Consider the following 26,759-nt stretch of genomic DNA (forward strand, 5'->3'; position numbering starts at 1 on the left):
CCCACAAAAGCCGGTATGCGAAGAAGTTGCGGTTGGTTTAAGGAAAGACTTTGATCTTCAAAAGTACAAATGTATACACATTGTATGAGTGTACTTTCTACTGTGCTCTTGACTTTGAGTATTTGCCAATCGCTTGTTATCAAATAAATTATATTACATCATTGGTGCTTACAGGCGTTGGTGCTTTATATAATCGAAATGAAAAACTATCAACAAAATAAATCAATTAATCTATATTAACAATAATGTAAATACTAAATAACTAATATTTAACTAAAAATAATAAAAAAATAAAAAATAGTGTATTAAATAAATGTACGACTTTTTTACAACTATGAACTGATATTCAAGTAAAATAAAATAATTAATATCTATAACAAATATTTAATAAAAAACATTAAAAAAAACATAATAATTAAAAAACATTATAATTTTTAAAATTAAAAAAGAAAAACAGTATTAAAAAAATTTACTGAATAATATATTTAACAAAAAGTGATATTTATATTCAATTAAAAATTTAATAAATAATATTCATAATTAATATTTAATGAAAACAAAGTTCCTAAGTCCTTTTTTTAAGTTTAAACATAAAAAAATTGGAAAATAAATAATATGTATTTAAAAACGTATTTAAAAAATAAATAAAAAAAAATTCATAACCATGAACTGATATTCAATTAAAATAAAAGAAATAACATCTATAACAATTATTTAATTAAAAATCAATGTCTTAAGTTAAACATTAAATTCTTAGTTTAAGTACTAAAAAAACTTAATAATGAAAAAAATATAATTTTTGAAACAAAAAAGTTAAAAAAAATTATTAATAAATTTACCAAAATGTGTTTTTTAGAAAGATGGCTTAAATATTGTCAGAATTTTTTATTTTGAAATTTGTATTAAAAATATTATTTATGATTTAAATAACTTTTTCAGTGGTTTCTTTTAAATTAAATTAACAATAAAACACAAAATATTAAAAATTAAAGAAAAATGAGTATTAATTGAATTTAGTTTTTAGAAAAGTGGGTTAATTAATATAAAAATTGTTTACTTCGAAATTGTTATTAAAAACATTATTTCAAACGTTTTTTCGTTTCGGTTTCTTTTTTTACTTTTACGATCAAGGAAGATAAGTAAATGATATTTAAACAAAATTATAGAAATTTGTTCGCTCAATCGTTTTATAAATTTAGTATATAGTATTGCGCGATTTTCCAAGTAATATCTTTTTTTTAGTGTAAATAATTTAAACGCGATTCTTTTATTTTGCAACGGGAACGGTCGCGTTAGACAAATTTAACCTTTCAATTTTTATATTTCATTATTTCTATTTATAACTTATATAATATGCTTTCTCCTTCCATTAAGTCACAAACACACTTTTTATATTTCTTTTCTAGGGATGGCGGGACTAACGACCGGCCACTTGTTGCTGTTGCTTGGCCTTTGTTGCACACTGGTGCAAGCCAGTTACCCACTCAAAATACTAGGTTTATTTCCACACCCAGGCATTAGTCACTTCCACTTCTTCCACCCCATTATGAGGGGCTTGGCCGAGAAAGGTCATGATGTTACTGTGTTAAGCCATTTTCCCGATAAAAGTCCACCGGCACGTTACAGAGATCTGCCGTTAACACGTCATGAAACTTTGACGAATAGTGTGGACTTGAAGGTAAGTCAGAGCCTCGGCTTAATTGAATGAAAGAAAGATCAGTCTTTCTTCGCGTGAGTAACAGCTTTTAATTGCTTACTAATGATGAGAGTGCAAAATTTTTGTTTATGCGGTTAATTGTTGTAAATACTATTTTGACATTCTCTTTTGTGTGCAGCTTCGGCACTGATGTTTTAATGTCTAGACTTGAATGTATAATCTGTAAGTGAGTGTGTTGGTTGAAGCAGTGAACTTTGTTTGCGGAAATACTACAAAAACATTGTCTTTTAGGTTAATACCATTATGTGTTAGGGTGGTCCCAAGGTATGTGTATATCTTTTTACAGTTTTCGAAATAGAAAGCAACAAATCGGAAAAGCTCGAAATCGGAACAAATCGGATTTAAAATAAAAGTTCGGAGAAAAGTTTAGAAAATCATTACATTCGATTCAATTTGTCATTCGAACGGTGAAATATATCGTTCACACTACAATAATTGTAAGCTTACACTGAAACAGTATTTCCAAAAAATGAAGGTACAGCGAACTAGAATCAACGAATGACTAGTAACAGTGCTCTTTAATCTTTATGAAATGTAACATTTTCGTAACTATTATCAGAGAGAAGCTTTCGTTTTGTTGGTTTTGTTTGACTCGTATTTGCTTTTACGTGAAGACTTTCGGAGAATTTTTGAAAAATAAATTTTTGCTTCCACATTAAAAGTGAATTTCGAAGTTTGGGGTTTTTTGTGACTTGGAAAAAAGAATAAATTATAAATAGAACTAACTAATTCATAGCTTACATATCTTTACAATCATTTAGTTTTAAAGTGATTCTTTACGTTCTAGTTCTTTGAAACGCAACACTTCTACCAGCACTTCGTGGAATTCTATATGCTCCACGAATGGGGGAAGGACGCCTGCAATCTCACATTGCGCTCCGATGCTTTGGCGCAGGTGTTGCGACAGCGCCAACATTTCGATGTGATCATCATGGAGCAATTCAATAGCGATTGCATGACAGCGGTGGCACATCAACTCAAGGCGCCATTCATAGGGTTAAGCAGGTGAGTGAAGTTATTTTTGTCTTAAGTATAATCAAAAGAGCGCTCATTGCATTTATAATAATTGAAAATTTATACATCAAAAAACTATATAGTTGTGCTATGATGGCTTGGCATTACGATCGCGTAGGCATGCCCATGGTACCGTCAGTTATGCCCACATTATTTATGGGACAATCCGAGGACATGACATTCGGCGCTCGTCTCGCCAACTGGTTCACCGATCACACGATGCGTTTCCTTTACGAGTGAGTAACAACTATTCACGAGGCTAAAACAGCACTTTTGTAATAATAAATCTATAATTTATTTCCAGTTTTTACACCACGCCCACCACCGATGCCATGGTACGCCACAAATTCGGACACGATATGCCCTCGGTAGGCGAATTGGCGAAAGAAACATCAATGCTATTCGTCAATCAGCATTTCTCCTTGAGCGGTGTCAAACCGCTGCCACCGTCCGTTATCGATCTCGGCGGCATACACATACAGAAGGCCAAGCCACTGGATCCCGAACTGCAAAAGTTTCTCGATAATGCCGAACATGGTGTGGTCTTCATTAGTTGGGGTTCTATGATACGAGCCGACACTTTGCCGCCCGCCAAACGTGAGGCTATTGTACGCGCTGTGAAGCGACTCAAACAACGGGTGATTTGGAAATGGGAGAACAGCACTCTGGCGAACAAGCCGGATAATCTGTATGTTAGCAAGTGGTTGCCACAACGTGATATACTCTGTCATCCGAATGTGAAGGTGTTCCTATCGCATGGCGGTCTAATGGGTAGTTCGGAGGCGGCTTACTGTGGTGTACCAGTAGTGGTCACGCCCATGTATGGTGATCAGTTTGTGAATGCGGCGGCGTTAAAGTATCGCGGTATGGGTGTGGTGCTGAAATATGGCGATATCACCGAGAATTCCGTGCTGCGTTCAATAAGAGAGGTGTTGAAGAAACAGTAAGTGAAATGAGTGCAAGAGAGTGTGGAGTGTGAGTGTTCTCTACATTTTTTTACTTCTTGCAGATATATGGATAACGCCAAAGCGGTCTCATTCTCCTACAGACATCGTCCGCAGAGCGCACTCGAGACCGCCATTTGGTGGGTGGAATATGTCGCTAAAACCGAGGGTGCGCCGCTTCTTAAAGCTCACGCCGTGCAAGTGTCGCGCTTCGTTTACTACTCTTTGGATATTTATCTATTCATTGCTGCCATTATATCCATATCGGTTGTGAGTTGGAGCTTTATATGCAGTAGATGGTGTTCGCGGCGTCCAAAGGCCGCTAAACAAAAGTCTAATTGAACAAGGAGGTGAGGATTTTAGATTGAGAGAGAGTTAGTTAAATTAAAATTTTGTCAATATTTTTAAATTTAAGCACTTTATTTGCTCTCTTAGATATGTTAGTTAACAAATTGCAATGTAGTTACCATAATTAGCGTAATTTTGCTCATAAGGAGCGTGGAAGAAATGTAGAAATGCCTAAGCGTTGTAGCCAAAAGGGAGAAACGAAGACAACATGAACTACATTTTCTTTAAAATAGTTAAAAAAAAAAAAATAAATGAAAATTGTTCACAAAAAAACTTGCAAACAATTTTTTATTGATGAGGAAATCTATTGAAGCACTTTAAAAAGCACCCCAGTTTTCAAAAAATGTCGTCATTTTTAAATAAAGTCAGTCAGTTTCGTACTGCCCAATCAACATCGTGTCGCTCTAAAGGCTCTTGAAAAATTCCAAGAAAATCCGACGTTGTCGAACCGAATTTTGATTCAAGATCTGCTATTTCATTCAGAAAAAGAAACGGTATGGTTTGTGGGTCGGAGAAATCATCGATTCATATTTCTTCACAATTGATGATTGAAAATGTAATGGTCAATGGCAACAGTTATCGCTGCCATGTCTGAAATTGTAGCTCGTCAACTCGGCGACATTTGGTTTCAACAAGACGGCGCCGCTTCCCACACATCGCATCAATCAATGGATTTATGGAAAGAACACTTCGGTGAGCAAATAATTTCACATATTAGGCCGGTCGATTGGTCACCAAGATTGTGTAACTTTTTCTTGTGGGAATATGTTAAGTCTAAAGTTTACGCGGAAAATTGCGTTTCAGTTCAGGCCTTGGAGCAAAACATCACGCATGCCATTCGCCAGTTACCAGTCGAAACGGTGCCATATCAGTCGAATACGAAGAATGGTTAAAGGTTCAAATGTGATTTTGTGATCATCGTCATAAACTTGTTTCATCATTTGAAACGTTTCGGTAAAAGTTTTACCAATTTTAAAACATAATTTAATGTTGGCTCTTTGTTCGAAGCCCATTTTCGCACCAATAACACAAACATACTGACACTTAGAACGCAATAACTTTACTTCCAATCGATGAAATGTCATAAAATTCTCACTGCACAGTCGATAAAGATAGCAGATTCCAACGCACCAGTCGACATATAGATGGCGCCACCAGGGGACGCTAGATTCAAAAAGTTCTGTTTACTTTGGAACGTACCTTGTATATATGCATATGCAAAAAAATAAAAGTTTAACTATTTCTTGCTCATAGTAGTACAATTACAGAAAGTTTTTGTAAGACATGATGAAATTTTCTTTTATAGATATAATTTTCATTGCTTGGGGAGTGTTCCAGAACTCAAATTGAGAACATTCTTGTCGAAAGTCATATCCGTCTTTCTGCCTATTAAAATTATTCAATTCTGTCATTTTAGCTTTTAGAAAGTATACTCGAAAATACGAACTTTGATAGCAATTAACATGCCATCTACACGATCACATTCGACTTAGACTTACGAGGTTTGACAATTAAGTAATGAGACTGATTTTATTGCCGCGCTTATGATAAACCTGTGACCTTGAAATTCCCTTTTTATTTTTTTCGGCATCCCTCCCCTCTCCAGCTTGTTTAGTTCGCCTGCTGCGTCAAGTTGAGTAGACGTGTGTTTGTAGTGCTCGTCACGAAAATGGAAAAACGAAATCAAGAGCAACGCGTCGCGATAAAATTTTGCGCCAGATTGGGCGAAACAGCTTCGGAAACGTACGCTAAAATTGTAAGAGTGTATGGTGATAGTGCTCCCGGACCGGAAACCAAACGCCAAAGCTCACAATGGTTGTCTCCGCGCGCCCCCCGCCCGAAAAAAGCTCGCATGAGCAAGTCGAAGGTGAAAACGATGATTATTGCCTTTTTTGATAGCCGTGGAATCGTCCACAAAGAATTCGTTCCACCGGGGAAAACTGTGAATCAAGTCTACTATTGCCAAGTACTCGAAAGATTGCGAAAACGAGTCAACAGGGTGCGCCCAGACATCGCTCGTAACTGGATCCTTCATCACGACAACGCGCCGTGCCACACCGCCCTCAGCGTGTCCTAGTATTTGGCCTCTAAAGGAATCGTCGTGTTGCAACAGCCGCCTTATTCGCCCGACATGTCACCCTGTGACTTTTTTTGTTTCCTAAAACAAAATCGGTGGTCAAAGGAACCCATTTTGAGTCGATTACGGACATCCAGGCGGCCGTGACGAGGGTACTCGCGGACATCCCAGTCGAAGCGCTCCAGAAATGTTACGAAGCATGGAAAACGCGCTGGAATCGCTGTATAGCTGCCCAAGGGGACTACTTTGAAGGGGATGGCAGAGTTGTAGAATAATTTTCAAATATACGGTTTTTATGGAATCAGTCTCATTACTTAATTGTCATACCTCGTACCCTCAATTCTATCGTTTCATTTTTCACTGAACTGTCAATCTCCACGTCAGTCAGTCAAGGTAATGACGACAACATTACAAGCATTTTATTGTTATGGAGCAAAGCGGTATCTATAGTAAGTACAAATTGTCTTGTCTCCTATAAAATTGCATGCAAAGTTACGCAAAATGCGCTCACGCAACTGAGGCACGATCGCAATTGTAAATGATACGGAAGAAACACAGTTAAATCAGTTTTCTTATATTTTGGCTAAGAAAGATTAATAGTAATTTTTAAGGAATTATTTTTATGAATTAAGCGCTTCATTTAATTACCCTTACACCTTGTGTGCATAAAAGTGAAGAACATAGTTTAGGCATTATGAAGGAACCTAATGAAATCAACCTCCGTAGCTCTATAAATTGCAATATTATTATTATTTTCATATTAAAAGGTTTATTAGCACAAATGTTTACTTTCAAATCAGTCAACAATATTTCTTCACTTTGATGATATAACAATTGGGTTTAATCGGTCATTTTTTGCCTCTAAATGATATACGAAACTCCACAACGCACAAAGCATTTTCCATAAAAAACCGGACAAAAGTGAGAATTACAAACTCCAGCGATACTAAACAACAAGGTGTTCTACTCTGACAATTAAGCTTAAACATTTTCCCTATCTTTCCCCCTTTAAAAGAGCTCGTTGAATTAGGTTGTTGGTCACTTGCATAAGAGAGTACTGTTTCTTTTTTTTGAATTATTATAACGGGTGATTTTTTTGAGGTTAGGATTTTCATGCATTAGTATTTGACAGATCACGTGGGATTTCAGACATGGTGTCAAAGAGAAAGATGCTCAGTATGCTTTGAACATTTCATCTAGGAATAGACCTTACTAACCGGGAGCAACGCTTGCAAATCATTGAATTTATTACCAAAAATCAGTGTTCGGTTCGAAATGTGTTTATCGACAAATTTTGTTCAGCGATGAGGCTATTTCTGGTTGACATGGCTACGTAAATAAGCAAAATATGCCGCATTTGGGGTGAAGAGCAACCAGAAGTCGTTCAAGAACTGCCCATGCATCCCGAAAAATGCACTGTTTGGTGTGGTTTGTACGCTGGTGGAATCATTGGACCGTATTTTTTCAAAGATGCTGTTGGACGCAACGTTACGGTGAATGGCGATCGCTATCGTTCGATGCTAACCCCCCCAAACTTTTGTTGCCAAAAATGGAAGAACTGAACTTGGTTGACATGTGGTTTCAACAAGATGGCGCTACATGCCACACAGCTCGCGATTCTATTGCCATTTGAGGGAAAAACTTCGGACAACAATTCATCTCAAGAAATGGGACCCGTAAGTTGGCCACCAGATCATGACGATTTAACGCCTTTAGACTATTTTTTGTGGGGGCTACGTCAAGTCTAAAGTCTACAGAAATAAGCCAGCAACAATTCCAGCTTTGGAAGACAACATTTCCGAAGAAATTCGGCTATTCCGGCCGAAATGCTCGAAAAAGTGCCCAAAATTGGACTTTCCGAATGGACCACCTAAGACGCAGGCCGCGGTCAACATTTAAATGAAATTATCTTCAAAAAGTATAAATGTCATGAACCAATCTAACGTTTTAAATAAAGAAAACCGATGAGAGATTTTGCAAATTTTATGCGATTTTTTTTTTAAAAAGTTATCAAGCTCTTAAAAAATCACCCTTTAAATACTGAAATCCAGTAAATTAGTCTCAGACGGGTGGTATATAAAATATGGTATAAGGGGGCTCTATCGGAGCTGTGTGAAAATTAGACAATGAGAGTGGCACCGCCCATTTTTTGATTGTGAAAATCCCATATCTCGGAAACGATGGACCGATTTCGACTAAATTTAATATGAATATTATGCTATTTTTAATATTTCTATGTCACAGTGTGAAAAATGAGGGCGACATCGGACACAAGTAAGAAGTAATTGATAAAACGGGATAAAACTTTGCGATAATAATTCGTTTAAAGTATGCCACCTTTTGATAAAAAAAATTGTCCAAATCCAACCAAAAATGTTCAAGCCCATAGGTACCGAATGTGTGGACCCATGTACCTATAGTTGACTTTTAGTCGAAAATATCGGTCATTGTGTGAGATATGCAATAGAAAGAATCCTTTCCCGACAATGGTATTTCTGCATATCGAAATTGGGTTGAATCGGGTTAATATTTACCTGAGCGCCAATACACATAATATACAAATTTTCAAACTTATAGGTGGATATATCCGCCAATATTTGGGCCAACTCAATGAAAATCGCAGAACATGTTTTATTAACGATTACCAAGATTTTGGAACATTTACTTGTTTTCGCTCCATATGATTGGTGATTGTACATAAGGTGCCTTAATGCAACCAAGGGAACACTTTTTCAGTATGTGGCATGTTAGTAGTATAGAGGATGAGCAAAAATAGATAAAATCTGGTCCATACTACTCCTACTCAAATATATTCAATATAAAATGTTCGGTTGCACCCGAAATTAGCCCTTTCTTACTCGTTTTATTTTAATATATTATATTATTTAATCATGCATTTTTATTCATTTTCATTCATAAAATCGCTTCAAATAATTTTGTCCGGTTTTTGAGACTAAATGATCCAATGTGCAATGGCGCTTGGCGTTGAACTATGTAAATATAAACAAGAAAGAGCCTTTTTATAATGAAATTTGCCAGATTTAAAACAAAGCATTTGTGATATCATTATGCATTTTACGTTTATAAACGAGTATTCAGTATTCTGCTCTTTGAAGAATCCGAAATTCAAAATAGAATTTTATTATATAAATTTTAAGTGCATCAAAATATTTTGCGATTTTACTTGACCGAATTTCAAACGAAAATATTTTGTAGACTAGTGCACTGTATAATTTAGTTGATCGTTTTCTTTAGAAATAAAACTAACAAAGAAGTTAATATAATATAATATAAAAAACTGATGGCATGCCCAATACTAAGTCAATAGACAGAAGCGAAAATAGAAAAAAAAATTCCATATTTGAAATGGATTTGAACGATGACTTATAAGACAACTCTCTATGCAATCATGTTGATTATTTAATAATAAAAATATTAAATTTAATATAAAATTACCGGTTTACAAACAGCACAAAGTAAATTAAAACATGTAGGGAACTTGCAAGGACTGAAGCTGGGGTAATACTTTAATACATTCAGGTACATAAGGTTAGTTATATGGGGTTTAGAGTAATTGATAAGGAGGCATATTAGAAAACACTCACTCTCATTTTTATTAAGATAACTCATATATTGTCCTATACATGCGGTAAAAAATCACCTGGAAGTTCGAAAATCTGCATATTAGGTAGACATACTACTATCAGGAAATAATTCTCTCTTAATTTCAATTATACATATATCTCACACATTGACTGATATTTTCTGTAAAAGGTCAACTATAGGCCCTGGGGTGCACATATTCGATACCTAAGGGAGTTTTGGTTAGATTTGGAACAATTTTTGATCATAAGGTGGCATACTTTAAAGGAATTACTAGTGGAAAATGGTATCCCGTTATGTAAATTATCTTTTGATTTGACCACAGTAAAGTAAAACAATCAAGTGGAATTTAAAATTATGTTATACAAGGTGTGTTCCAAAGTAAACAGGACTTAAAAAAAAAACAGAACAAATGGTTTTTTCGACAAAATCAATTTATTTTATTCAAAATAGTCTCCTTCTGCTTCAATACAGTTTTGCAAGGTCCAAAAGCATGTCGAACGAGTGTTTTAGCTCGTTGGCCACCAGTATGCCGGTGCAAGCCTTTTGAATGGCCTCTACGTCTGCATAACGCTTTCCTTTCATGGGCAAATACATTTTTCCGAAAAGGAAGAAACCGCACGGTGCCATATCAGGTGAATACGGGAAGTAGTTAATGGTTAAAATGTGATTTTTGGTCAAAAAATCGTCTTTCGAATGTTGGATTTCTTATTACATACCATCTATGAAATTTCCATAAAGCCTTTCTTAAAAAGGCAAATAAAATTTTCTACAAGTTTGGCCCGAACATTTTTTCTGTAGCTCTTGTCATTTACGAAATACATATATACAAAAAACACGAATTTCCTGGACAAATCAGGTTTAGAGTCGCCGGTGTGAGTTACGACTTTGCTGCAATGGGCACTTTTGTAGAGTGTACAATTCTGAAGAATATGCGTCTAACGTCAATGCGAGGCCATAAAAAACCTCTGAGCTATAGAAATTTAAAAATAAAAGATCACGATTTTTGTGTATTTTCAATGGAAAATCTTTACATGCCTTGGTCCAGTCTCCTTTAATTTTAAGAGGTAAAATTTTCGGGGCATTTTTTTGGGATGTTTCAAAGGAAACTTCATGACGAGATTGAAAAAAATGAATAGTTAAAAAACACCCTAATATACATACATAACCCTATATCTATCTCGCTTAATTTTAGCTGAAACGTACAACCGCTAGGTGAACAAAACGATTATACTCTGTAACAACATGTTGCAAGAGTATAATTACAAACGGCACAAAATAAATTGAAACGATTTCAAACAAGAAGTAGTGAATCACCAAAGAAACGAAAAAATCGCGTATGCGGGGAAAAAATCAACCGCTCTAATGCCATCTAATGAATAGTTTCAAAAAGGTAGCATTCTGTATTCAATTCAGCTTCGTTGTTGCTCTTACATAGACATTTTTTCAGAGGATAAGTTTGATTTTACTTAACGGAATGGAGTCAGTTCTAAACACTTCTTTCATGTGGTGAAACTGTATCGTTTGGTCTAGAAAAGGCAAAATCACATGGAAAGCGTTTAGCATTTGAAAATATTGGAAAATTCAACCGAGGCCATTTTTGCCCAAAAAAAGTTGCAAAGTAGTCGGTTTGTTGTAATAAAGATATCATTCACAACACGTATTTACATTGATTGAAGTTTTTGAAATATTTATTTTTGAATCATAATAATAGCACAAAACAGCTGATTTAAGATCTGTATCCAAATACATTTGACAAATTGCTGTTTTGGGTCTTGTCACATATAATTGAATCATGTATCAATGGAAATTCATAAATGTATCAATGTGCAGTCTCCATTGGCAAAATTGGTTTTTAGAAATCCAAAATTGCCAGTCGAGAGATGCCTCGTTAATACCATGTTCAGACCGACACTTATTCACACGATTTCGGCTGTTGAGTGGTTTATCCCACTAATCTTATAAATTTATCAAGATTTCGCCATAGAAAAATGAAAGTTCCAAATCACTTCTTTAAAATGGACTGATCCACACTAAATCTCTCTGTGCGACTCTGATTTTGCGCCATCATACTTGTCAGCATGGAAATCTGTGACATTATCACAGCTGAATTTAGACTCTGACAAAGGAAAAAAAATGTAAACAAACACAATTTTTTTAAAGCAATGAAATCTAACCAATGAATATAATTTCACCTGAAAAATCGACTTAGCAAATGAAAAAATGCATCCATTATTTCTATTATATGGAAAAATATTTAAAAAAAAGACGGCTTTATTTCAAAATACTATATACGAGGGCTGTCCGATAAAAAACCGACCATAATGCACGCGACTTTTTCAAATTTTTTTTTTTTTCTTTTCTACATAGTCTCCTTGTCAACTCCACACCACTTCTCCCAGACGATGCTCCCATCTCTGCAACTCTTCCAAATAGTACTTGGCGTCTTTGTCTGCAAAAATACGAGTTCACGAAAGAGATTGCCTCGTCATTTGACGAAAAATCATCTGGCGCCGAATGCAGTTTTAAGTTGAGGAAACAAAAAAAAGTCGCTTGGTGCTAGATCGTTGAATAAGGTGGATGGTTCAAGCAGTTTCGAACCGCACAATTCGTGGATTTTCGCCCATGGCGACGTTGAGGTGTGAGATGGTGCGTTGTCGTTGGTGGAACAAGACTTTCTTTATTTTTTTGCAAAATGTGGGGCCGATTTTTCGAAATTTCTTCCTTTAGTCTTGTCCAATAATGATGTGCGTCGTAGTATGATCCTGTTATAGTTTTTCATTTTTCAAGATAGTCGATAAAAATAATCCACGGCTATCCCAAAAAACACTCGCCATCACTTCCCAGCCGAATTACACAGCTTTAGGTTTTTTTTGGGGACTGGTTACTCCCCCTTTTCAATCACTGTTTAGATTGGTTTTTTGTTTCGGGCGTATAATGATGAATCCAAGTTCGTCTACAGTTATCATCGGCGCCAAAACTCGGTATTATTGCCTCTAAACTGAGCAACAGAGCGCTGGAAATGTTCATGCGCGCACCGTTTGTGGTCTAGCTAAGCAACGCGGCACCCAACGCGCGGACAGCTTTCTCATGACCCCAAATCTTGGTTTAATATGTGAAAAACAGTTCTTCTTTGAAATCTTCATAATCTCAGCTATTTCCCTAACTTTATAATCCGTCGGCGGTCGTCTAGTACAATTGATGAAACTTAGCGATGTTATCGTAGTGGTGACAGTTTTGGACGCCCAGGACGTTCATCATCTTCCAAGCTTCCTGCGACCACGTGTGTAAATTCAGGCTGCCCAAAATCTTACGGTGGTAAACGATTGTGCAGAGTTCACCCTACACTGAGTTCAACTCATTCTTTTATTCTGAAGGCGTATCTGCCTTTCAAAAATAAAAATTTTAATTACAGCTCGATATTCAATTTTTTACATGTTTGGGGGAAATCACCGAAATAGACTCACAAAAAACGACTGTCAACAGATAATTCGCAAGATAAATTCTGAAATTTTGGCGAGTAGCTATTATAATATGCACCAATTTGAAGTAGAAACTTTTTTTTCAGATGTTGCCGCTAGCTTCACGTTGAGGTCGGTTATTTATCGGGACCGCCTCGTAACAGGAGCACCGGACCTGCCCATTCCATTCTGACCGATAGCGGTTTCTAGGGTTGGCCTTTTCCTGCCAGCTCATCAGGCTGCACTTAATGGCTGCACCTTCGGCCTGGAAGACACTGCAATAGTCATAAAGTCCGAAGCTAGAGTTAATAGAGAGCTCCTGACAGTAAACCATTCCCCCAAGGTTTGACCCATCCGTAAAGAAGCTCACCAGCCCTCTCCTCTTCTTGGACTCCATGGTCCAAGTGATCCGGTATGAAGTCACGGTGTATGAGTGAGAATTTCCGAGTGCCAATGACAAATATATTGTGTTTGCTTGCGCAGCTAGTAGGAAATTTTTTATATAGAGTAGTAGTTAACATACATATGTACATATGTATTTGAATATTCGTGTTTACTAATGTCACTTAGCCGGCACTGCCTTGATTCAGTCAGTCGGCGAAGAAAGCTGAAGCGATTCGGTTATTGCATTTTAATTGTTTCTTCATACATCATCTCACCTCTAATTTTTTATAAACGCGTGTGTTCGGTGTGAAGGCAAGAGTGTTTATCTACATAGATAAATAAATATAAATATTCGGTTGTGTTATTCACGTTTTAGAGCGTGAGGTGAGTGCAATATTAGTTACGCGTGAAATTAAAATAATTTTTACACGTGTGAAAATGAATTAAACACCCACAAAAGCCGGTATACGAAGGAGTTGCGGTTTGTTTTAGAAAAGACTTTGATCTTCAAAAGTACAAATGCATACTCGTTGTACATATGTATGTGTGTACTTTCCACCGTGCTCTTGACTTTGAGTATTTGCCAATCGCTTGTTATCAAATAAATCACCTTACATCATTGGTGCTTATAAGCGTTGGTGCTTTATATAAACGAAATGAAAAATTATCAATAAAATAAATCAATTAATCAGTGTTAAAAATAATGTAAATAATATCATTAATTAAAAAATATTAATAAAATAAAATAAAATAAAAACATTAAAAGTCGTTTTCTCTTGTAATGGCTTTATATGCGTTTGCTATAATATTTTTGCTAACGAATTATTATTATTTTTTATTAAATTGCGCATAAAGTCAGCACATTTCATTTTTTTCGTTAGAAGATCAAGTAATCCAGTAAATTTGTTGCTTAACGTAATTTTCTCTAAATATCTTTTCTCAAATAAATTTTTAAAAATTTTTTAAAAATTATTTGAATTTATTGACTTATAATAAAAATAATTTTAGATAAATTTAAAGTTTTTAAAAGCACGATTGTGCTTCTTTCTGCTCTCTTTCATTTCTGCAATCCAAAAATCGTTTTTAGTTATTTGGAACATATATTTTTCAATTTTAAGAATTAAAAATAAATTTAAAAAATTTAATATTGACCTCAAAATTTTGTAATATGTGAATTAAAAAAAAAAAATATTTAGAAAATTGTTATCTTATACATATATACAAATTTTTGTTTTTAGTTTTTAAACCATTTAATTTAATTTTATAATCATGAGCGATTAAATATCTAATACTTAACTAAAAATAATAATAAAAAAAATGTTTATTAAAATAAATGTAAGATTTTTTTACAACCATGAACTGATATTCAATTAAAATAAAAGAACTAACATCTATAACAAATATTTAATTAAAAATCAATTTCTTAAGTTAAACATTAAATTCTTAGTTTAAGTATTAAAAAAACTTGATAATGAAAAATAATATATAATTTTTGAAAAAAAAAAACATTTAAAAAAAATTTTTAATAAATTTAACAAAATGTGTTTTTTTAGAAAGATGGGTGAAATATTGTCAGAATTTTTTAATTTTTTTAAATAACACTTTTTTTATATTTCTTTTCTAGGGATGGCGGGACTAACGACCGGCCACTTGTTGCTGTTGCTTGGCCTTTGTTGCACACTGGTGCAAGCCAGTTACCCACTCAAAATACTAGGTTTATTTCCACACCCAGGCATTAGTCACTTCCACTTCTTCCACCCTATTATGAGGGGCTTGGCCGAGAAAGGTCATGATGTTACTGTGTTAAGCCATTTTCCCGATAAAAGTCCACCGGCACGTTACAGAGATCTGCCATTAACACGTCATGAAACTTTGACGAATAGTGTGGACTTGAAGGTAAGTCAAAGCCTCGACTTAATAAATATAATTAAAGAAAGATCAGTCTTTCTTCGCGCGAGCAACAGCTTTTAATTGCTTACTAATGATGAGAGTGCAAAATTTTTGTTTATGCGGTTAATTTTTGTACTATTTTGACATTCTCTTTTGTGTGCAACTTCGGTCACTGATGTTTTAATGTCTAGACTCGAGTGTATAATCTGTAAGTTAGTGTGTTGGTTGAAGCAGTGAACTTTGTTTGCGGAAATACTATAAAAACATTCTCTTTTAAGTTAATGCCGTTATGTATTAGGGTGGTCCCAAGGTACCAAAGTCTTGCAGTATTTTTATTGGATTTTTTTTTTATTGAAATTGAAATGAATTTTTGATGACTCATGCCCAGCTCTTGACCGATGCTACGGCTGCTACTATGCCGGTCTCTTTCGACCAATTCAGCGATTTTATCGCAATTTTCGACGACAGGCCTTCCGGAGCGTGGCGCATCTTCGACCACCTCTACACCAGAACGAAAACGTTGAAACCATCGTTGGGAAATGGAAACTGTATCGGGTCCATAAACTGCACAAATTTTATTGGCGGCTTGAGATGCATTTTTGCCTTTATCGTAGTAGTACTGTAAAACATGCCGTATTTTCTCTTTATTTTGCTCCATGCTTGCGACGCTATAACTCACGAACGACTTAAAAGAAACGACAATCAATCAAACACGCGTTAGCCCGTGAAATGAGCTTTCCAAAAAGATATAGCATGACCCGATGCGACGAATAAAACTAGAACTACGCGCTTTCAGCGCCAACTAGCGAAAATACCGCAAAACTTTTTTGACAACCTAATATCAGAGTCGATTTTAGATAAGTAGGAGTTTACCCTGCTACAGTATCCAGAAGGAAGCTGCGCAAGGTTCTCTCTTCTCATTCGGTTCTCGATCTCGTCGTTTGAATTGGGTGATGGCTTGACTCCAAGTATGTCATTCACTGAAAGTGAGTCGGTGAAGGTGTTTATAGTTCCACTGTGAATGGCGGTCAGTACGTGTCTGAAGTTGTTTGCGTCCGAAGTCTGGTAGGCGTAGTGTCTTATTTCGTTCACTTGGTTGAGGAAGGAGCTCTTCATGCTCCTAGTAGGCGGTTCCACTTCAAGCAGGTGAAGAGAAGTTCATTACGCTCCTTAACTAGGAGCATACGGGCCTCATTGTGCAGATTTTCGATGGGATGAGGATAAGATTAAGATCAAGTGTGTAGTACCTTCGACCTGTTTGTGAATATGGTTCCTGTGGATTTAGCGAAGGAGAGTGTTAGGTTCCGTGCAGCGAGGAAACGAGTTTACTTTTGAGTACATTTCATCGCTTCCATTGCCCATATGTTCGCATCACTTTCTCATTTGAACTTCGTTTGACTGGTATTTGGTTTTGCATGAAGACTTTCAGAGAATTTTTGAAAAATAAATTTTTGCTTCCACATTAAAAGTGAATTTCGAAGCTGGCGGTTTTTTTGTGACTTGGGAAAAAGAATAAATTATAAATAGAATCAACTAGCTTACATATCTTTACAATAATTTAGTTTTAATGTGATTCTTTACGTTCTAGTTCTTTGAAACGCAACACTTCTACGATCACTTCGGGGTATTCTTTTTGCTTCACGAATGGGCGAAGGACGCCTGCAATCTCACATTGCGCTCCGATGCTTTGGCGCAGGTGTTGCGACAGCGCCAACATTTCGATGTGATCATCATGGAGCAATTCAATAGCGATTGCATGGCAGCGGTGGCACATCAACTCAAGGCGCCATTCATAGGGTTAAGCAGGTGAGCGAAGTTATTTTTGTCTTATAATCAAAAGAGCGCCCATTGCATTTATACCCGTAATAATTGAAAATTTATACATCAAAACACTATATAGTTCTGCTATGATGGCTTGGCATTACGATCGCGTGGGCATGCCCATGGTACCATCAGTTATGCCAACATTATTTATGGGCCAATCCGAGGACATGACATTCGGCGCTCGTCTCGCCAACTGGTTCACCGATCACTCGATGCGTTTCCTTTACGAGTGAGTAACAACTATTCACGGGTCTCAAATAGTACTTTTATAATAATAAACAATTGATTGCCAGTAATTTCAACACGCCCGCTATCGATGTCATGGTACGTCACAAATTCGGACACGATATGCCCTCGGTAGGCGAGTTAGCGAAAGAAACATCAATGCTATTCGTCAATCAGCATTTCTCCTTAAACGGTGTCAAACCGTTGCCGCCGTCCGTAATCGATCTCGGCGGCATACACATACAGAAGGCCAAGCCAATGGATCCCGAACTGCAAAAGTTTCTCGATAATGCCGAACATGGTGTTGTCTTCATTAGTTGGGGCTCTATGATACGAGCTGACACTTTGCCGCCCGCCAAACGTGAGGCTATTGTACGCGCTGTGAAGCGACTCAAACAACGGGTGATTTGGAAATGGGAGAACAGTACTCTGGCGAACAAGCCGGATAATCTGTATGTTAGAAAGTGGTTACCACAACGTGATATACTCTGTCATCCGAATGTGAAGGTATTCTTATCGCATGGCGGTCTAATGGGTAGCTCGGAAGCAGCTTACTGTGGTGTACCAGTAGTGGTAACGCCCATGTATGGTGATCAGTTTGTGAATGCGGCGGCGTTGAAGTATCGCGGTATGGGTGTAGTGCTGAAATATGGCGATATCACCGAGAATTCCGTGCTGCGTTCAATAAGAGAGGTGTTGAAGAAACAGTAAGTGAAATGAGTGCAAGAGAGTGTGGAGTGTGAGTGTTCTCTATATTTTTTACTTCTTGCAGATATATGGATAACGCCAAAGCGGTCTCATTCTCCTACAGACATCGACCGCAGAGCGCACTCGAGACCGCCATCTGGTGGGTGGAATATGTCGCCAAAACCGAGGGTGCGCCACTTCTTAAAGCTCACGCCGTGCAAGTATCGCGCTTCGTTTACTACTCTTTGGATATTTATCTATTCATTGCTGCCATTATATTCATATCGGTTGTGAGTTGGAGCTTTATATGTAGTAGATGGTGTTCGCGGCGTCCAAAGGCCGCAAAACAAAAGTCAAATTGAACAAGAAAGCGAAGATTTCAGACTGAGATAGAGTTTGTTAAATTAAAAATTGGTCAATATTTTTAAATTTAAGCACTTTATTTGCTCTCTTAGATATGTTAGATAAAAAATGGCAATGTAGTTACCATAATTAACGTAATTTAGCTCATAAGGAGCGTGGAAGAAATGTAGAAATGCCTAAACAGACAACAAAAACTACATTTTGTTTAAAATAGTTAAATAAAAAAAAATAAATGAAAATTGTTCACAAAAAAACTCGCAAACAATTTTTTATTGATGAGGAAATCTATTAAAGCACTTTAAAAAGCACTCCAGTTTTAAAAAAGTGTCGTCATTTTTAAATAAAGTCAGGCAGTTTTGTACAGAGTATTGTCCAATCGACATCTCGCTCTAAGGGCTATTGAATAGTTCCAAGAAAATCCGACGTTGTCGAACCGAATTTTGATTCAAGATCTGCTATTTCATTCAGAAAAAGAAACGGTATGGTTTGTGGGTCGGAGAAATCATCGATTCATATTTCTTCACAATTGATGCCGGTGAAAATGTAATGGTCAATGGCAACAGTTATCGGCACCATGTCTGAATTTGTAGCTAGTCAACTCGGCGACATTTGGTTTCAACAAGACGGCGCCACTTCCCACACAAGGATCAATGGATTTATGGAAAGAACACTTCGGTGAGCAAATAATTTCCCGTTTTGAGCCGATCGATTAGTCACCAAGATCGTATGATTGTGTGACTTTTTCTTGTGAGGATATGTTAGGTCTAAAGTTTACGCGGACAATCCTGCTTCAATTCTGACCTTGGAGCAAAACGTCACGGATGCCATTCGCCAGTTACCAGTCGAAATGCTCGAACGAGTCATCGAAAATTGGACTAAACATTCGCCAATAAATTTAAAGTTACTGTGTTTTTTCTTAAAAAAAAAAAGTAGGGAATCTTGAAATGGATAACTCTTTCTAAGTTATATTGGAGAAAGAGATAGGTTTGTCCTGATTGCATTAAAATTTAAATTTAAATTTTGACATTGCTCACTTTATTAATATATTGTATAATTCACATGCCGATCGACATATTCAGCATAACGTTTGTTCGACTAATGACATCATTACATATACAGTGTGCGACAAAACCAAAGCACGGAATCTACCATGTCGGTATTTAACTGAATAAAATCATAAAGTATGTTACAAATGATTATTGATTTTTATTTTTCAATACAGTTCACATTCTTCTGAGGCATGGACTCAATTAATTTATTTGATGTGCCGCAGGAAATGCTTTTCCATGCTACCTTTATTTGCATGTATAAAACATCCTTATTTTTACAATTCTCACGTCTGATTTTCCGATGCACAATTTCCCATTGGTTCTCTATGGGGTTGAGATCTGGTGATTGTAGGAGTCACTTCAAAACCTCAACTGTTATCAACAAACCACTGTTTTACACAAATAGCAGTGTGTTTCTGGTCGTTGTCATGTTGATAACTCCACTCTAAAGCCATTTTATATTATATATAATATTCTGAAAAAAGTGTTTATGCTTATATTTCCTTTGTACTGTTTATATGATGAATTAGCCCTATACAATTCCCTGAAAAGCAACCCCATACTAGTACATTGTCTCCACCATGTTTCACCGCGCTTGTTTTATGACATTGATTTAGGCGTTGTCCCTTCGGTCTGCCTACCAGCTTCAGCCCATCTGAATCTTTGATATTAAACTTCGATTCGCCAGAAAAAAGTACAGTTTGCCATTTGGTAATCGTTCAATTTAGATGCACCCTCAAAAATTCCAATCGCGCCAGTCTGTTCTTTAAAGAAATATTCGGGTTTTTTGCACTAACTTGCTACAGGTAGCATGAAATCCCCCATGGGCAGCTCGACGTTGTATGGATCTCTGTAATATATTTAACCGTAATTGTCTTACAATAGATGTTGCCGATATAAAAGAGTAATTTTTATTGTCCGAATGACTGCCTTATCCTCTCGTTCGGTTGTTTTCCGCGGCCTTCTACCTCTAAGCGCTGTAACCAAAGAGTCTGATTTGCGAAATCGGCAAAATGTTCCGGAAACAATTCCAAATTTTTTCTTGCAATAGTCAAAGCCGATTATTTTTTCTTAAAATCCTTAACAATTTTTTTTCTAAAATGAACAGAATAGTTATTTCGAGCCATTGATATATCTTTCACTTTAACATACAACCAGCCGTATTGAAAATCGAACTGCAACTGAATATGCACTAATATTTTTCTAATTAGGTAATAACTACACACATCTGGATTAATTTCAAACATTGTAAAAATCGCCGAATGCACTTTATACACTTCGGAAAGACAATCGTATGCTAAACACTAATAATTATTTTGATTTGTCATTTGGCACATATGTACATACATATGTCACTGGCAATCATATCAACATAAAAAAGAAAATATTGTCATCTACACGATCACATCCGACTTAGACCTACTCTCAATTCTATTGTTTTGCACTGAACTGTCAATCTCCACGTCAGTCAGTCAAAGCAGTGACGACAACATTATGTTATGTTATTAAGCAAAGCATGGTTATAAGTACAAATTAGTTTAACTCCTATAGAATTGTCATGCTTGAATCACATCTGAATAATTTGCATGCAAAGTTACGCAAAATGTGCACACGCACCAGAGGCACGCTCGCAATTGTAAATGAGACGGAAGAAACACTGTTAAGGTAGAGGTCTGGTAACTTATGCCTCTTTGGATGGTGGTTTTTTATAGGAAAATAAAAATGAATTAACTTGAATATTTAGAGTGTTTTCATTTACATATTGAAAATATAAAAAAAAAATTATTTAAATAAATTTAATACTTTATTATTATTGTTATTGTCATTCGAAGTTAGAACCTCAAAAAAAAAAAATGCACGTGGCCCGGGTGATTTTGGCTCTTGATGTTATCTGAAATCAAATATTTTTGATTATTTTTAATCTATAGACATGTCATTCTGGTCGGAACTACTGATGTGAAATTTCAAGGGTAAATAACAAAATGGCGAACTTTGAAAAAAAGTCCTCTTATTTTAGCAAAGAAAGAGCTGTGAAATAAAAAGTTAGGGGTGAAAAAATTCTCGTTAGTACCGACGAGAACTATAAATGTGTAGAACAGCCTGTTAAAACTTGAAAGCAATCGGTTCAGTAGAAAAAAGTTAGGACCCGGCCCAATCAGGAAAACAATGTTTTGAGAAAACGCGCTTAAAGTTCGGTCGACCTTAAAAGTTGGACTCCGAGGCGCTCTAGGAAACTCGTTATAACTCCCGAAATATTTCGAATTTCGGTCTGAATTTTCACATTATATTTTCAAGACATTTCGATTTTTTGAACCCAAGTTACCAGACTACTGCCTTAAATCAGCTTTCTTATATTTTGGCTAAGAAAGATTAATAGTAATTTTTAAGGAATTATTTTTTTATGAATTAAGCGCATTATTTAATTACCCTTACACCTTGTGTGCATAAAATTGAAGAACATAGTTTAGGCATTATGAAGGGCCCTAATGGAATTAACCTCCGCAACTCTATAAATTGCTATATTATTATTATTTTTTTATAATAAATGGTTTATTAGTAGAAATGTTTACTTTTAAATCAATCAACAATATTTTTTCACTTTGATGACATAACAATTGGGTTTAATCGGTCATTTTTTGCCTCTGAATGATATACGAAACTCTACAACGGCGCTTGACGTTGAACCAAATGTAAACAAGGGTATTTTTATAATGAAATTTGCCAGATTTAAAACAAGGCATTTGTGAGATCATTGTGTATTTTACGTTCATAAACGAGTATTCAATATTCTACTCTTTGAAGAATCCGAATTTGAAAATAGAATTTTATTATATAAATTTTAAGTGCAGCAAAATATTTTGCGATTTTACTTGACCGAATTCCAAACGAAAATATTTTGTAGACTAGTGTATTGTATAATTTAGTTGATAGTTTTCCTTAGAAATAAAATTAGCAAACAAGTTAATATAATAATAATATAAAAAAAACTGATTGGCATGCCCAATACTAAGTCAATAGACAGAAGCGAAAATAGAAAAAAAATTCCATATTTGAAATGGATTTTGAACTTTATAAGGCAACTCTCATGCTATCATGCTGATTATTTAATAATAAAAATATTAAATTTAATATAAAATTACCGGTTGACACACAGCACAAAGTAATTTAAAAGAAGTAAGGAACTTGCAATGACTACAGCTGGGGTAATACTTTAATACTTTCAGTAACATAAGGTTAGTTATATGGGGTTTAGAGTAATTGATAAGGATGCATATTAGAAAACACTCACTCTCATTTTTATTAAGATAACTCATATATAGGACATGTGGTAAAAAATCACCTAGAAGTTCGAAAATCTGTATATTAGGCATATGGGGGCTAAAGGAAGTATTAATCCGATTCAACCCACTTTCGATACACAGACATACTACTATCAGGAAATAATTCTCTCTTAATTTCAATTATACTATATCTCACACATTGACTGATATTTTCGGTAAAAGGTCAGCTATAGGCCCTGGGGTGGACGTATTCAGTACCGAAGGGAGTTTTGGTTAGATTTGGAACAATTTTTGATCATAAGGTGGCATATTTTAAAGGAATTACTAGTGGAAAATTTTATCCCGTTGTGTAAATTATTTTTTGATTTGTACACAGTAAAGTAAATCAACCATGTAGAATTTTAAATTATGTTATAAATACAAGGTGCGTTCCAAAGTAAATAGGACACAACACAGAACAAATGGGGTTTCAACAAAATCAATTTAACAAAACATAACAGCTGATCTCACCAAACCCCTGAATGCACGTGAGAATTGTGAACATAATGAAGAGAATAATAGCCAAGAATTCTCTTAATATCGATATATAGCGGTTAAAAAAAGAATATCAAGCAAAAATTTATAAACATTACCTGTACACTTTGCCATAAACAAATCTTTATGAGTATTCCAACTAAGAATACATATGTATGTACTACTGTGATCAATTAGAAAGCCGAATTTTTATCCATTTCATCTCCTCCCGCTGCATTACACTTATGCCAACGAATTTTCGAGCCATCATATCACTTGAAAAAATCCTTCGTGGAGATGGCCATCAGAGTCTTCGATTCAGCTTTAAAATCCTCAATTGAGTCAAAACGGTTTCCTCAGAATGGTCATGAGATGACTCGTATCTAAAATTCTAATGAATATTTTGACGTTAAATTTAGCATAGATATCACTAACAGTACTACTAATTTACAGAGAAAAAAATTGCCGATTCGAAAAACCAATACAAATTTCAGCTCAGTGGGATGTAGGTAGGAAGGTATGCGTTTCCATTGTTTAATTCTGGACCTCGACGCGGGACAGTCAAGAAGAAAATGTTAAGTTGTTTCCACCTCACCTTCTTCCATACAGCTTTTGCAGCTGGCATGTTGTAGAATTCTTACTACGTGGACGCCAATAGGATAATGTCTCGTTAAAAACCCCAAAACTAAAGAGACGCTAGCCTTAATGATAGCACTATATCTCTTGCGCTGGCCAAAGCTTCCGCAAAGCACAATTATTTAGTAGGAACACAGGATGAAACGGGAGCTCCGACCTGCTCGCATTCTACCGATAGTGGTTCTAGGGTGCCTTTTCTTGCTAGCTCATCAGTTTTGTAGTTTCCTGCGATTCCGCTGTGGCTTGTCATCGATACCAGGCTTATCACAAAGACACTCTGTGCTACTGATAGGGAGGCTAAGCACTCCTTAACCAAACCTGAGCGCACTGTTAATGAGTTCAAGATTATTATCGCTGCTCTGCTATCTGAGTGGATGGTCACTTCTCTGAAGGAGGCTGCACTGCGGAGCAGTTAATCTGATCGTACCTTAATGGCTGCAACTTCGGAAAACGCTGCAATAGTCATGAAGTCTTAAGCTGGAGTTAATAGAGATCTCCTGACAGTAAACCATTTCATTAATCTTCCCCCAAGTTTTGGACCATCCGTAAAAAAGCTCACCAACTCTCTCCTCCTACCCACAACTCCCTCTCCGGTATATACGTAAAGAGGAAACCGAGAGAGTTCGGTTTGGCGACTCCATGGTCCAAGTGATCCGGTATGAAGTCACGATGTATGAGTGAGGATTTCCGAGTGCCAATGACGAGTATAGTAACTATTTATATATTGTGTTTGCTTGCGCAGCTAGTAGGAAATTTTTTATATAGACTACTACGCTGACATACATATCTACATACAGTGGCGGACAAAAGTCTACATACACTCCCTATTTCCATTGATATGAGAGTACAAAAAGTTTTTAGAAAAATGTATTTATACAGTTTTATTCTAATATTTATTATAATTAACTAAAAAAATTCATTATTTAACATAAAACAACAAATTTATGGAAGAAAAACACAAAAATTGCTTTGACAAAAGTCTACAAGTTCAGTTAACAGTAAGGTAACGTTAGCCTTTTTCTTTTCAATTAGTTTATTGTTTGATATTTATTGAATTTAGTTGTGGTTTAAACACTTCAATAGCTATAATGGATCCGCGAAATGAAATATCAATTGATGTAAGAAATTTGGTGATAAAAGAAAGAAAAGAAAAAAATCATTTGGTGAAATTTCTAAAATTTTAAACTTGAGTCGAGCAACAGTACAGACAATTCTAAAAAACTTTAAAAAATAATGGTTCCAACGAAAATAATCCGCGCAGTGGACGCCCAAAAAAACAATCTCGTAGATACATCAGCCTGATTCTCAACGAAGTAGACCAAAATCCAAAAGTAAATGCTCCAAATTTAGCCGAACGCATAGCAAGTACGTCACAAATAAGTATCCAACCAAGAACGATAAAAAAAACTCTAAACGATAACGAATTCCACAGTAGAACACCACGGAAGAAACCTTTTATTTCTGAAAAACCGGAAACTTCGTTTAAAGTTCGCCAAAAAACACAAAGAAAAGGAAATGGATTTTTGGAAAAAAGTTACATTTACAGATGATTCTAAATTCACTCTTTTTGGTAGTGATGAAAGGGCTAAAATTTGAAGGAAAACTAACGCCACGCTTGAACCGAAGAACGTAGTATCAATTGTGAAGCTCGGTGGCGGCAGCGTAATGGTTTGGGGAGCTGTTGCGACCTCTGGAGTTAGAAAGTTGGACTTTATTGAAGATGAAATGGATGGTTATAAGTATAAGTCTCTGTTGGAACATAATTTGAAGCCTTTAGTGGATAATTTAGGGCTCGGTACCGGTTGGAAATTACAACAAGATAACGATCCGATACATGCGGCGCAAATTGTTAAGGACTGGTTGCTTTATTATACTCCAAGGCAATTAAATACACCATCTCAAAGTCCAAATATGGATATTATAGAACATGTCTGGGAGATTTTGGAGCGTAGAATTAGAAAGCACCAAATTTCTAGCTCTGCTATACTCTAAGAGCGCATATTGGATCCTTGGAACAGCATTACATCTGCAGCGTTGACAAATTTAGCAGAATCAATGCCACTGCATATTCAAGCAGTTATAGATGCCAATGGGGACCCAACTAAATACTAAAACGTCTTAATAACTAGCATTTTGTACAGTTTTTCGCACTGAACTAAGATATTTTTGTACTGTATGTAGACTTTTGTCAACACAATATTTCAGTTTTTATTCCATAAATTTGTAGTTTTATATTAATTAATGGATTTTTAAAGTTTGTTGTTATTAGAAAGAAGATTAGAATAAAACTGTATCAACACATTTTTCTAAAAAGTTTTTGTACTCTCACATCGAAGAAAACATGGCGTGTATGTAGACTTTTGTCCGCCACTGTATGTATTTGAATATTCGTGTTTGCTAATGTCACTTAGCCGGCACTGCCTTGATTCAGTCAGTCGGCGAAGAAAGCTGAAGCGATTCGGTTATTACATTTTAATTGTTTCTTCATAGTACATCATCTGACTTCTAATTTTTTATAAACGCGTGTGTTCGGTGTAAAGGCAAGAGTGTTTATCTACATAGATAAATAAATATAAATATTCGGTTGTGTTATTTGCGTTATAGAGCTTGAGGTGAGTGCAATATTAGTTACGCGTGATATTAAAATAACTTTTACACGTGTGAAAATGAATTAAACACCCACAAAAGCCGGTATACGAAGGAGTTGCGGTTTGTTTTAAAAAGACTTTGATCTTCAAAAGAA

The 26,759-nt window shown here is 35.7% G+C and overlaps 4 protein-coding genes and 1 long non-coding RNA gene across 8 annotated transcripts in view; 4 read left to right on the forward strand and 1 right to left on the reverse strand.

Moving 5' to 3' along the window:
- Nucleotides 1-18,708, forward strand: LOC125777873 (UDP-glucosyltransferase 2-like). The gene is made up of 6 exons (XM_049453982.1): nucleotides 1-31; nucleotides 15,173-15,444; nucleotides 17,027-17,244; nucleotides 17,339-17,491; nucleotides 17,556-18,194; nucleotides 18,260-18,708. The coding sequence occupies exons 1-6, from the start codon at nucleotides 16-18 to the stop codon at nucleotides 18,534-18,536; spliced, it is 1,575 nt and encodes a 524-aa protein (XP_049309939.1). The 5' UTR covers nucleotides 1-15; the 3' UTR covers nucleotides 18,537-18,708.
- The window catches only part of LOC125777872 (UDP-glucosyltransferase 2-like), a 31,458-nt gene continuing 4,699 nt past the window's right edge, over nucleotides 1-26,759 (forward strand). Inside the window, exons 1-6 of one of the 2 annotated variants that reach the window (XR_007422438.1) lie at nucleotides 1-31; nucleotides 1,407-1,678; nucleotides 2,505-2,722; nucleotides 2,815-2,967; nucleotides 3,036-3,674; nucleotides 3,741-4,114. Coding sequence is in view for 1 of the 2 variants with exons in the window: in XM_049453981.1 (XP_049309938.1) it covers nucleotides 16-31; nucleotides 1,407-1,678; nucleotides 2,505-2,722; nucleotides 2,815-2,967; nucleotides 3,036-3,674; nucleotides 3,741-4,017 (1,575 nt within the window). In the remaining variant the exon portion in view is untranslated. Of the gene's footprint in view, nucleotides 32-1,406; nucleotides 1,679-2,504; nucleotides 2,723-2,814; nucleotides 2,968-3,035; nucleotides 3,675-3,740; nucleotides 4,405-26,759 lie in introns of those variants that run through there. The other variant, XM_049453981.1, reaches the window with a different exon arrangement.
- LOC125777881 (uncharacterized) overlaps nucleotides 1,405-26,759 on the reverse strand; it is a 28,039-nt gene continuing 2,684 nt past the window's right edge. Inside the window, exon 2 of the long non-coding RNA XR_007422440.1 lies at nucleotides 1,405-2,165. This is a non-coding gene — a long non-coding RNA (uncharacterized LOC125777881). The remainder of the gene's footprint in view (nucleotides 2,166-26,759) is intronic.
- The window catches only part of LOC105224660 (UDP-glucosyltransferase 2-like), a 28,414-nt gene continuing 15,446 nt past the window's right edge, over nucleotides 13,792-26,759 (forward strand). The window contains exons 1-2 of one of the 3 annotated variants that reach the window (XM_049453986.1): nucleotides 13,796-13,879; nucleotides 26,572-26,628. The gene's annotated coding sequence lies outside the window, so the exon portion shown is untranslated. Of the gene's footprint in view, nucleotides 13,933-26,550; nucleotides 26,629-26,759 lie in introns of those variants that run through there. The other 2 variants (XM_049453984.1, XM_049453987.1) reach the window with 2 other exon arrangements.
- Nucleotides 13,804-26,759, forward strand: part of LOC115066658 (UDP-glucosyltransferase 2) — a 17,655-nt gene continuing 4,699 nt past the window's right edge. The window contains exons 1-2 of the mRNA XM_049453983.1: nucleotides 13,804-13,879; nucleotides 26,572-26,628. The gene's annotated coding sequence lies outside the window, so the exon portion shown is untranslated. The remainder of the gene's footprint in view (nucleotides 13,880-26,571; nucleotides 26,629-26,759) is intronic.

This window comes from Bactrocera dorsalis, chromosome 3 (genome assembly GCF_023373825.1).
Source record: "Bactrocera dorsalis isolate Fly_Bdor chromosome 3, ASM2337382v1, whole genome shotgun sequence".
NCBI classification, from domain to species: domain Eukaryota; kingdom Metazoa; phylum Arthropoda; class Insecta; order Diptera; family Tephritidae; genus Bactrocera; species Bactrocera dorsalis.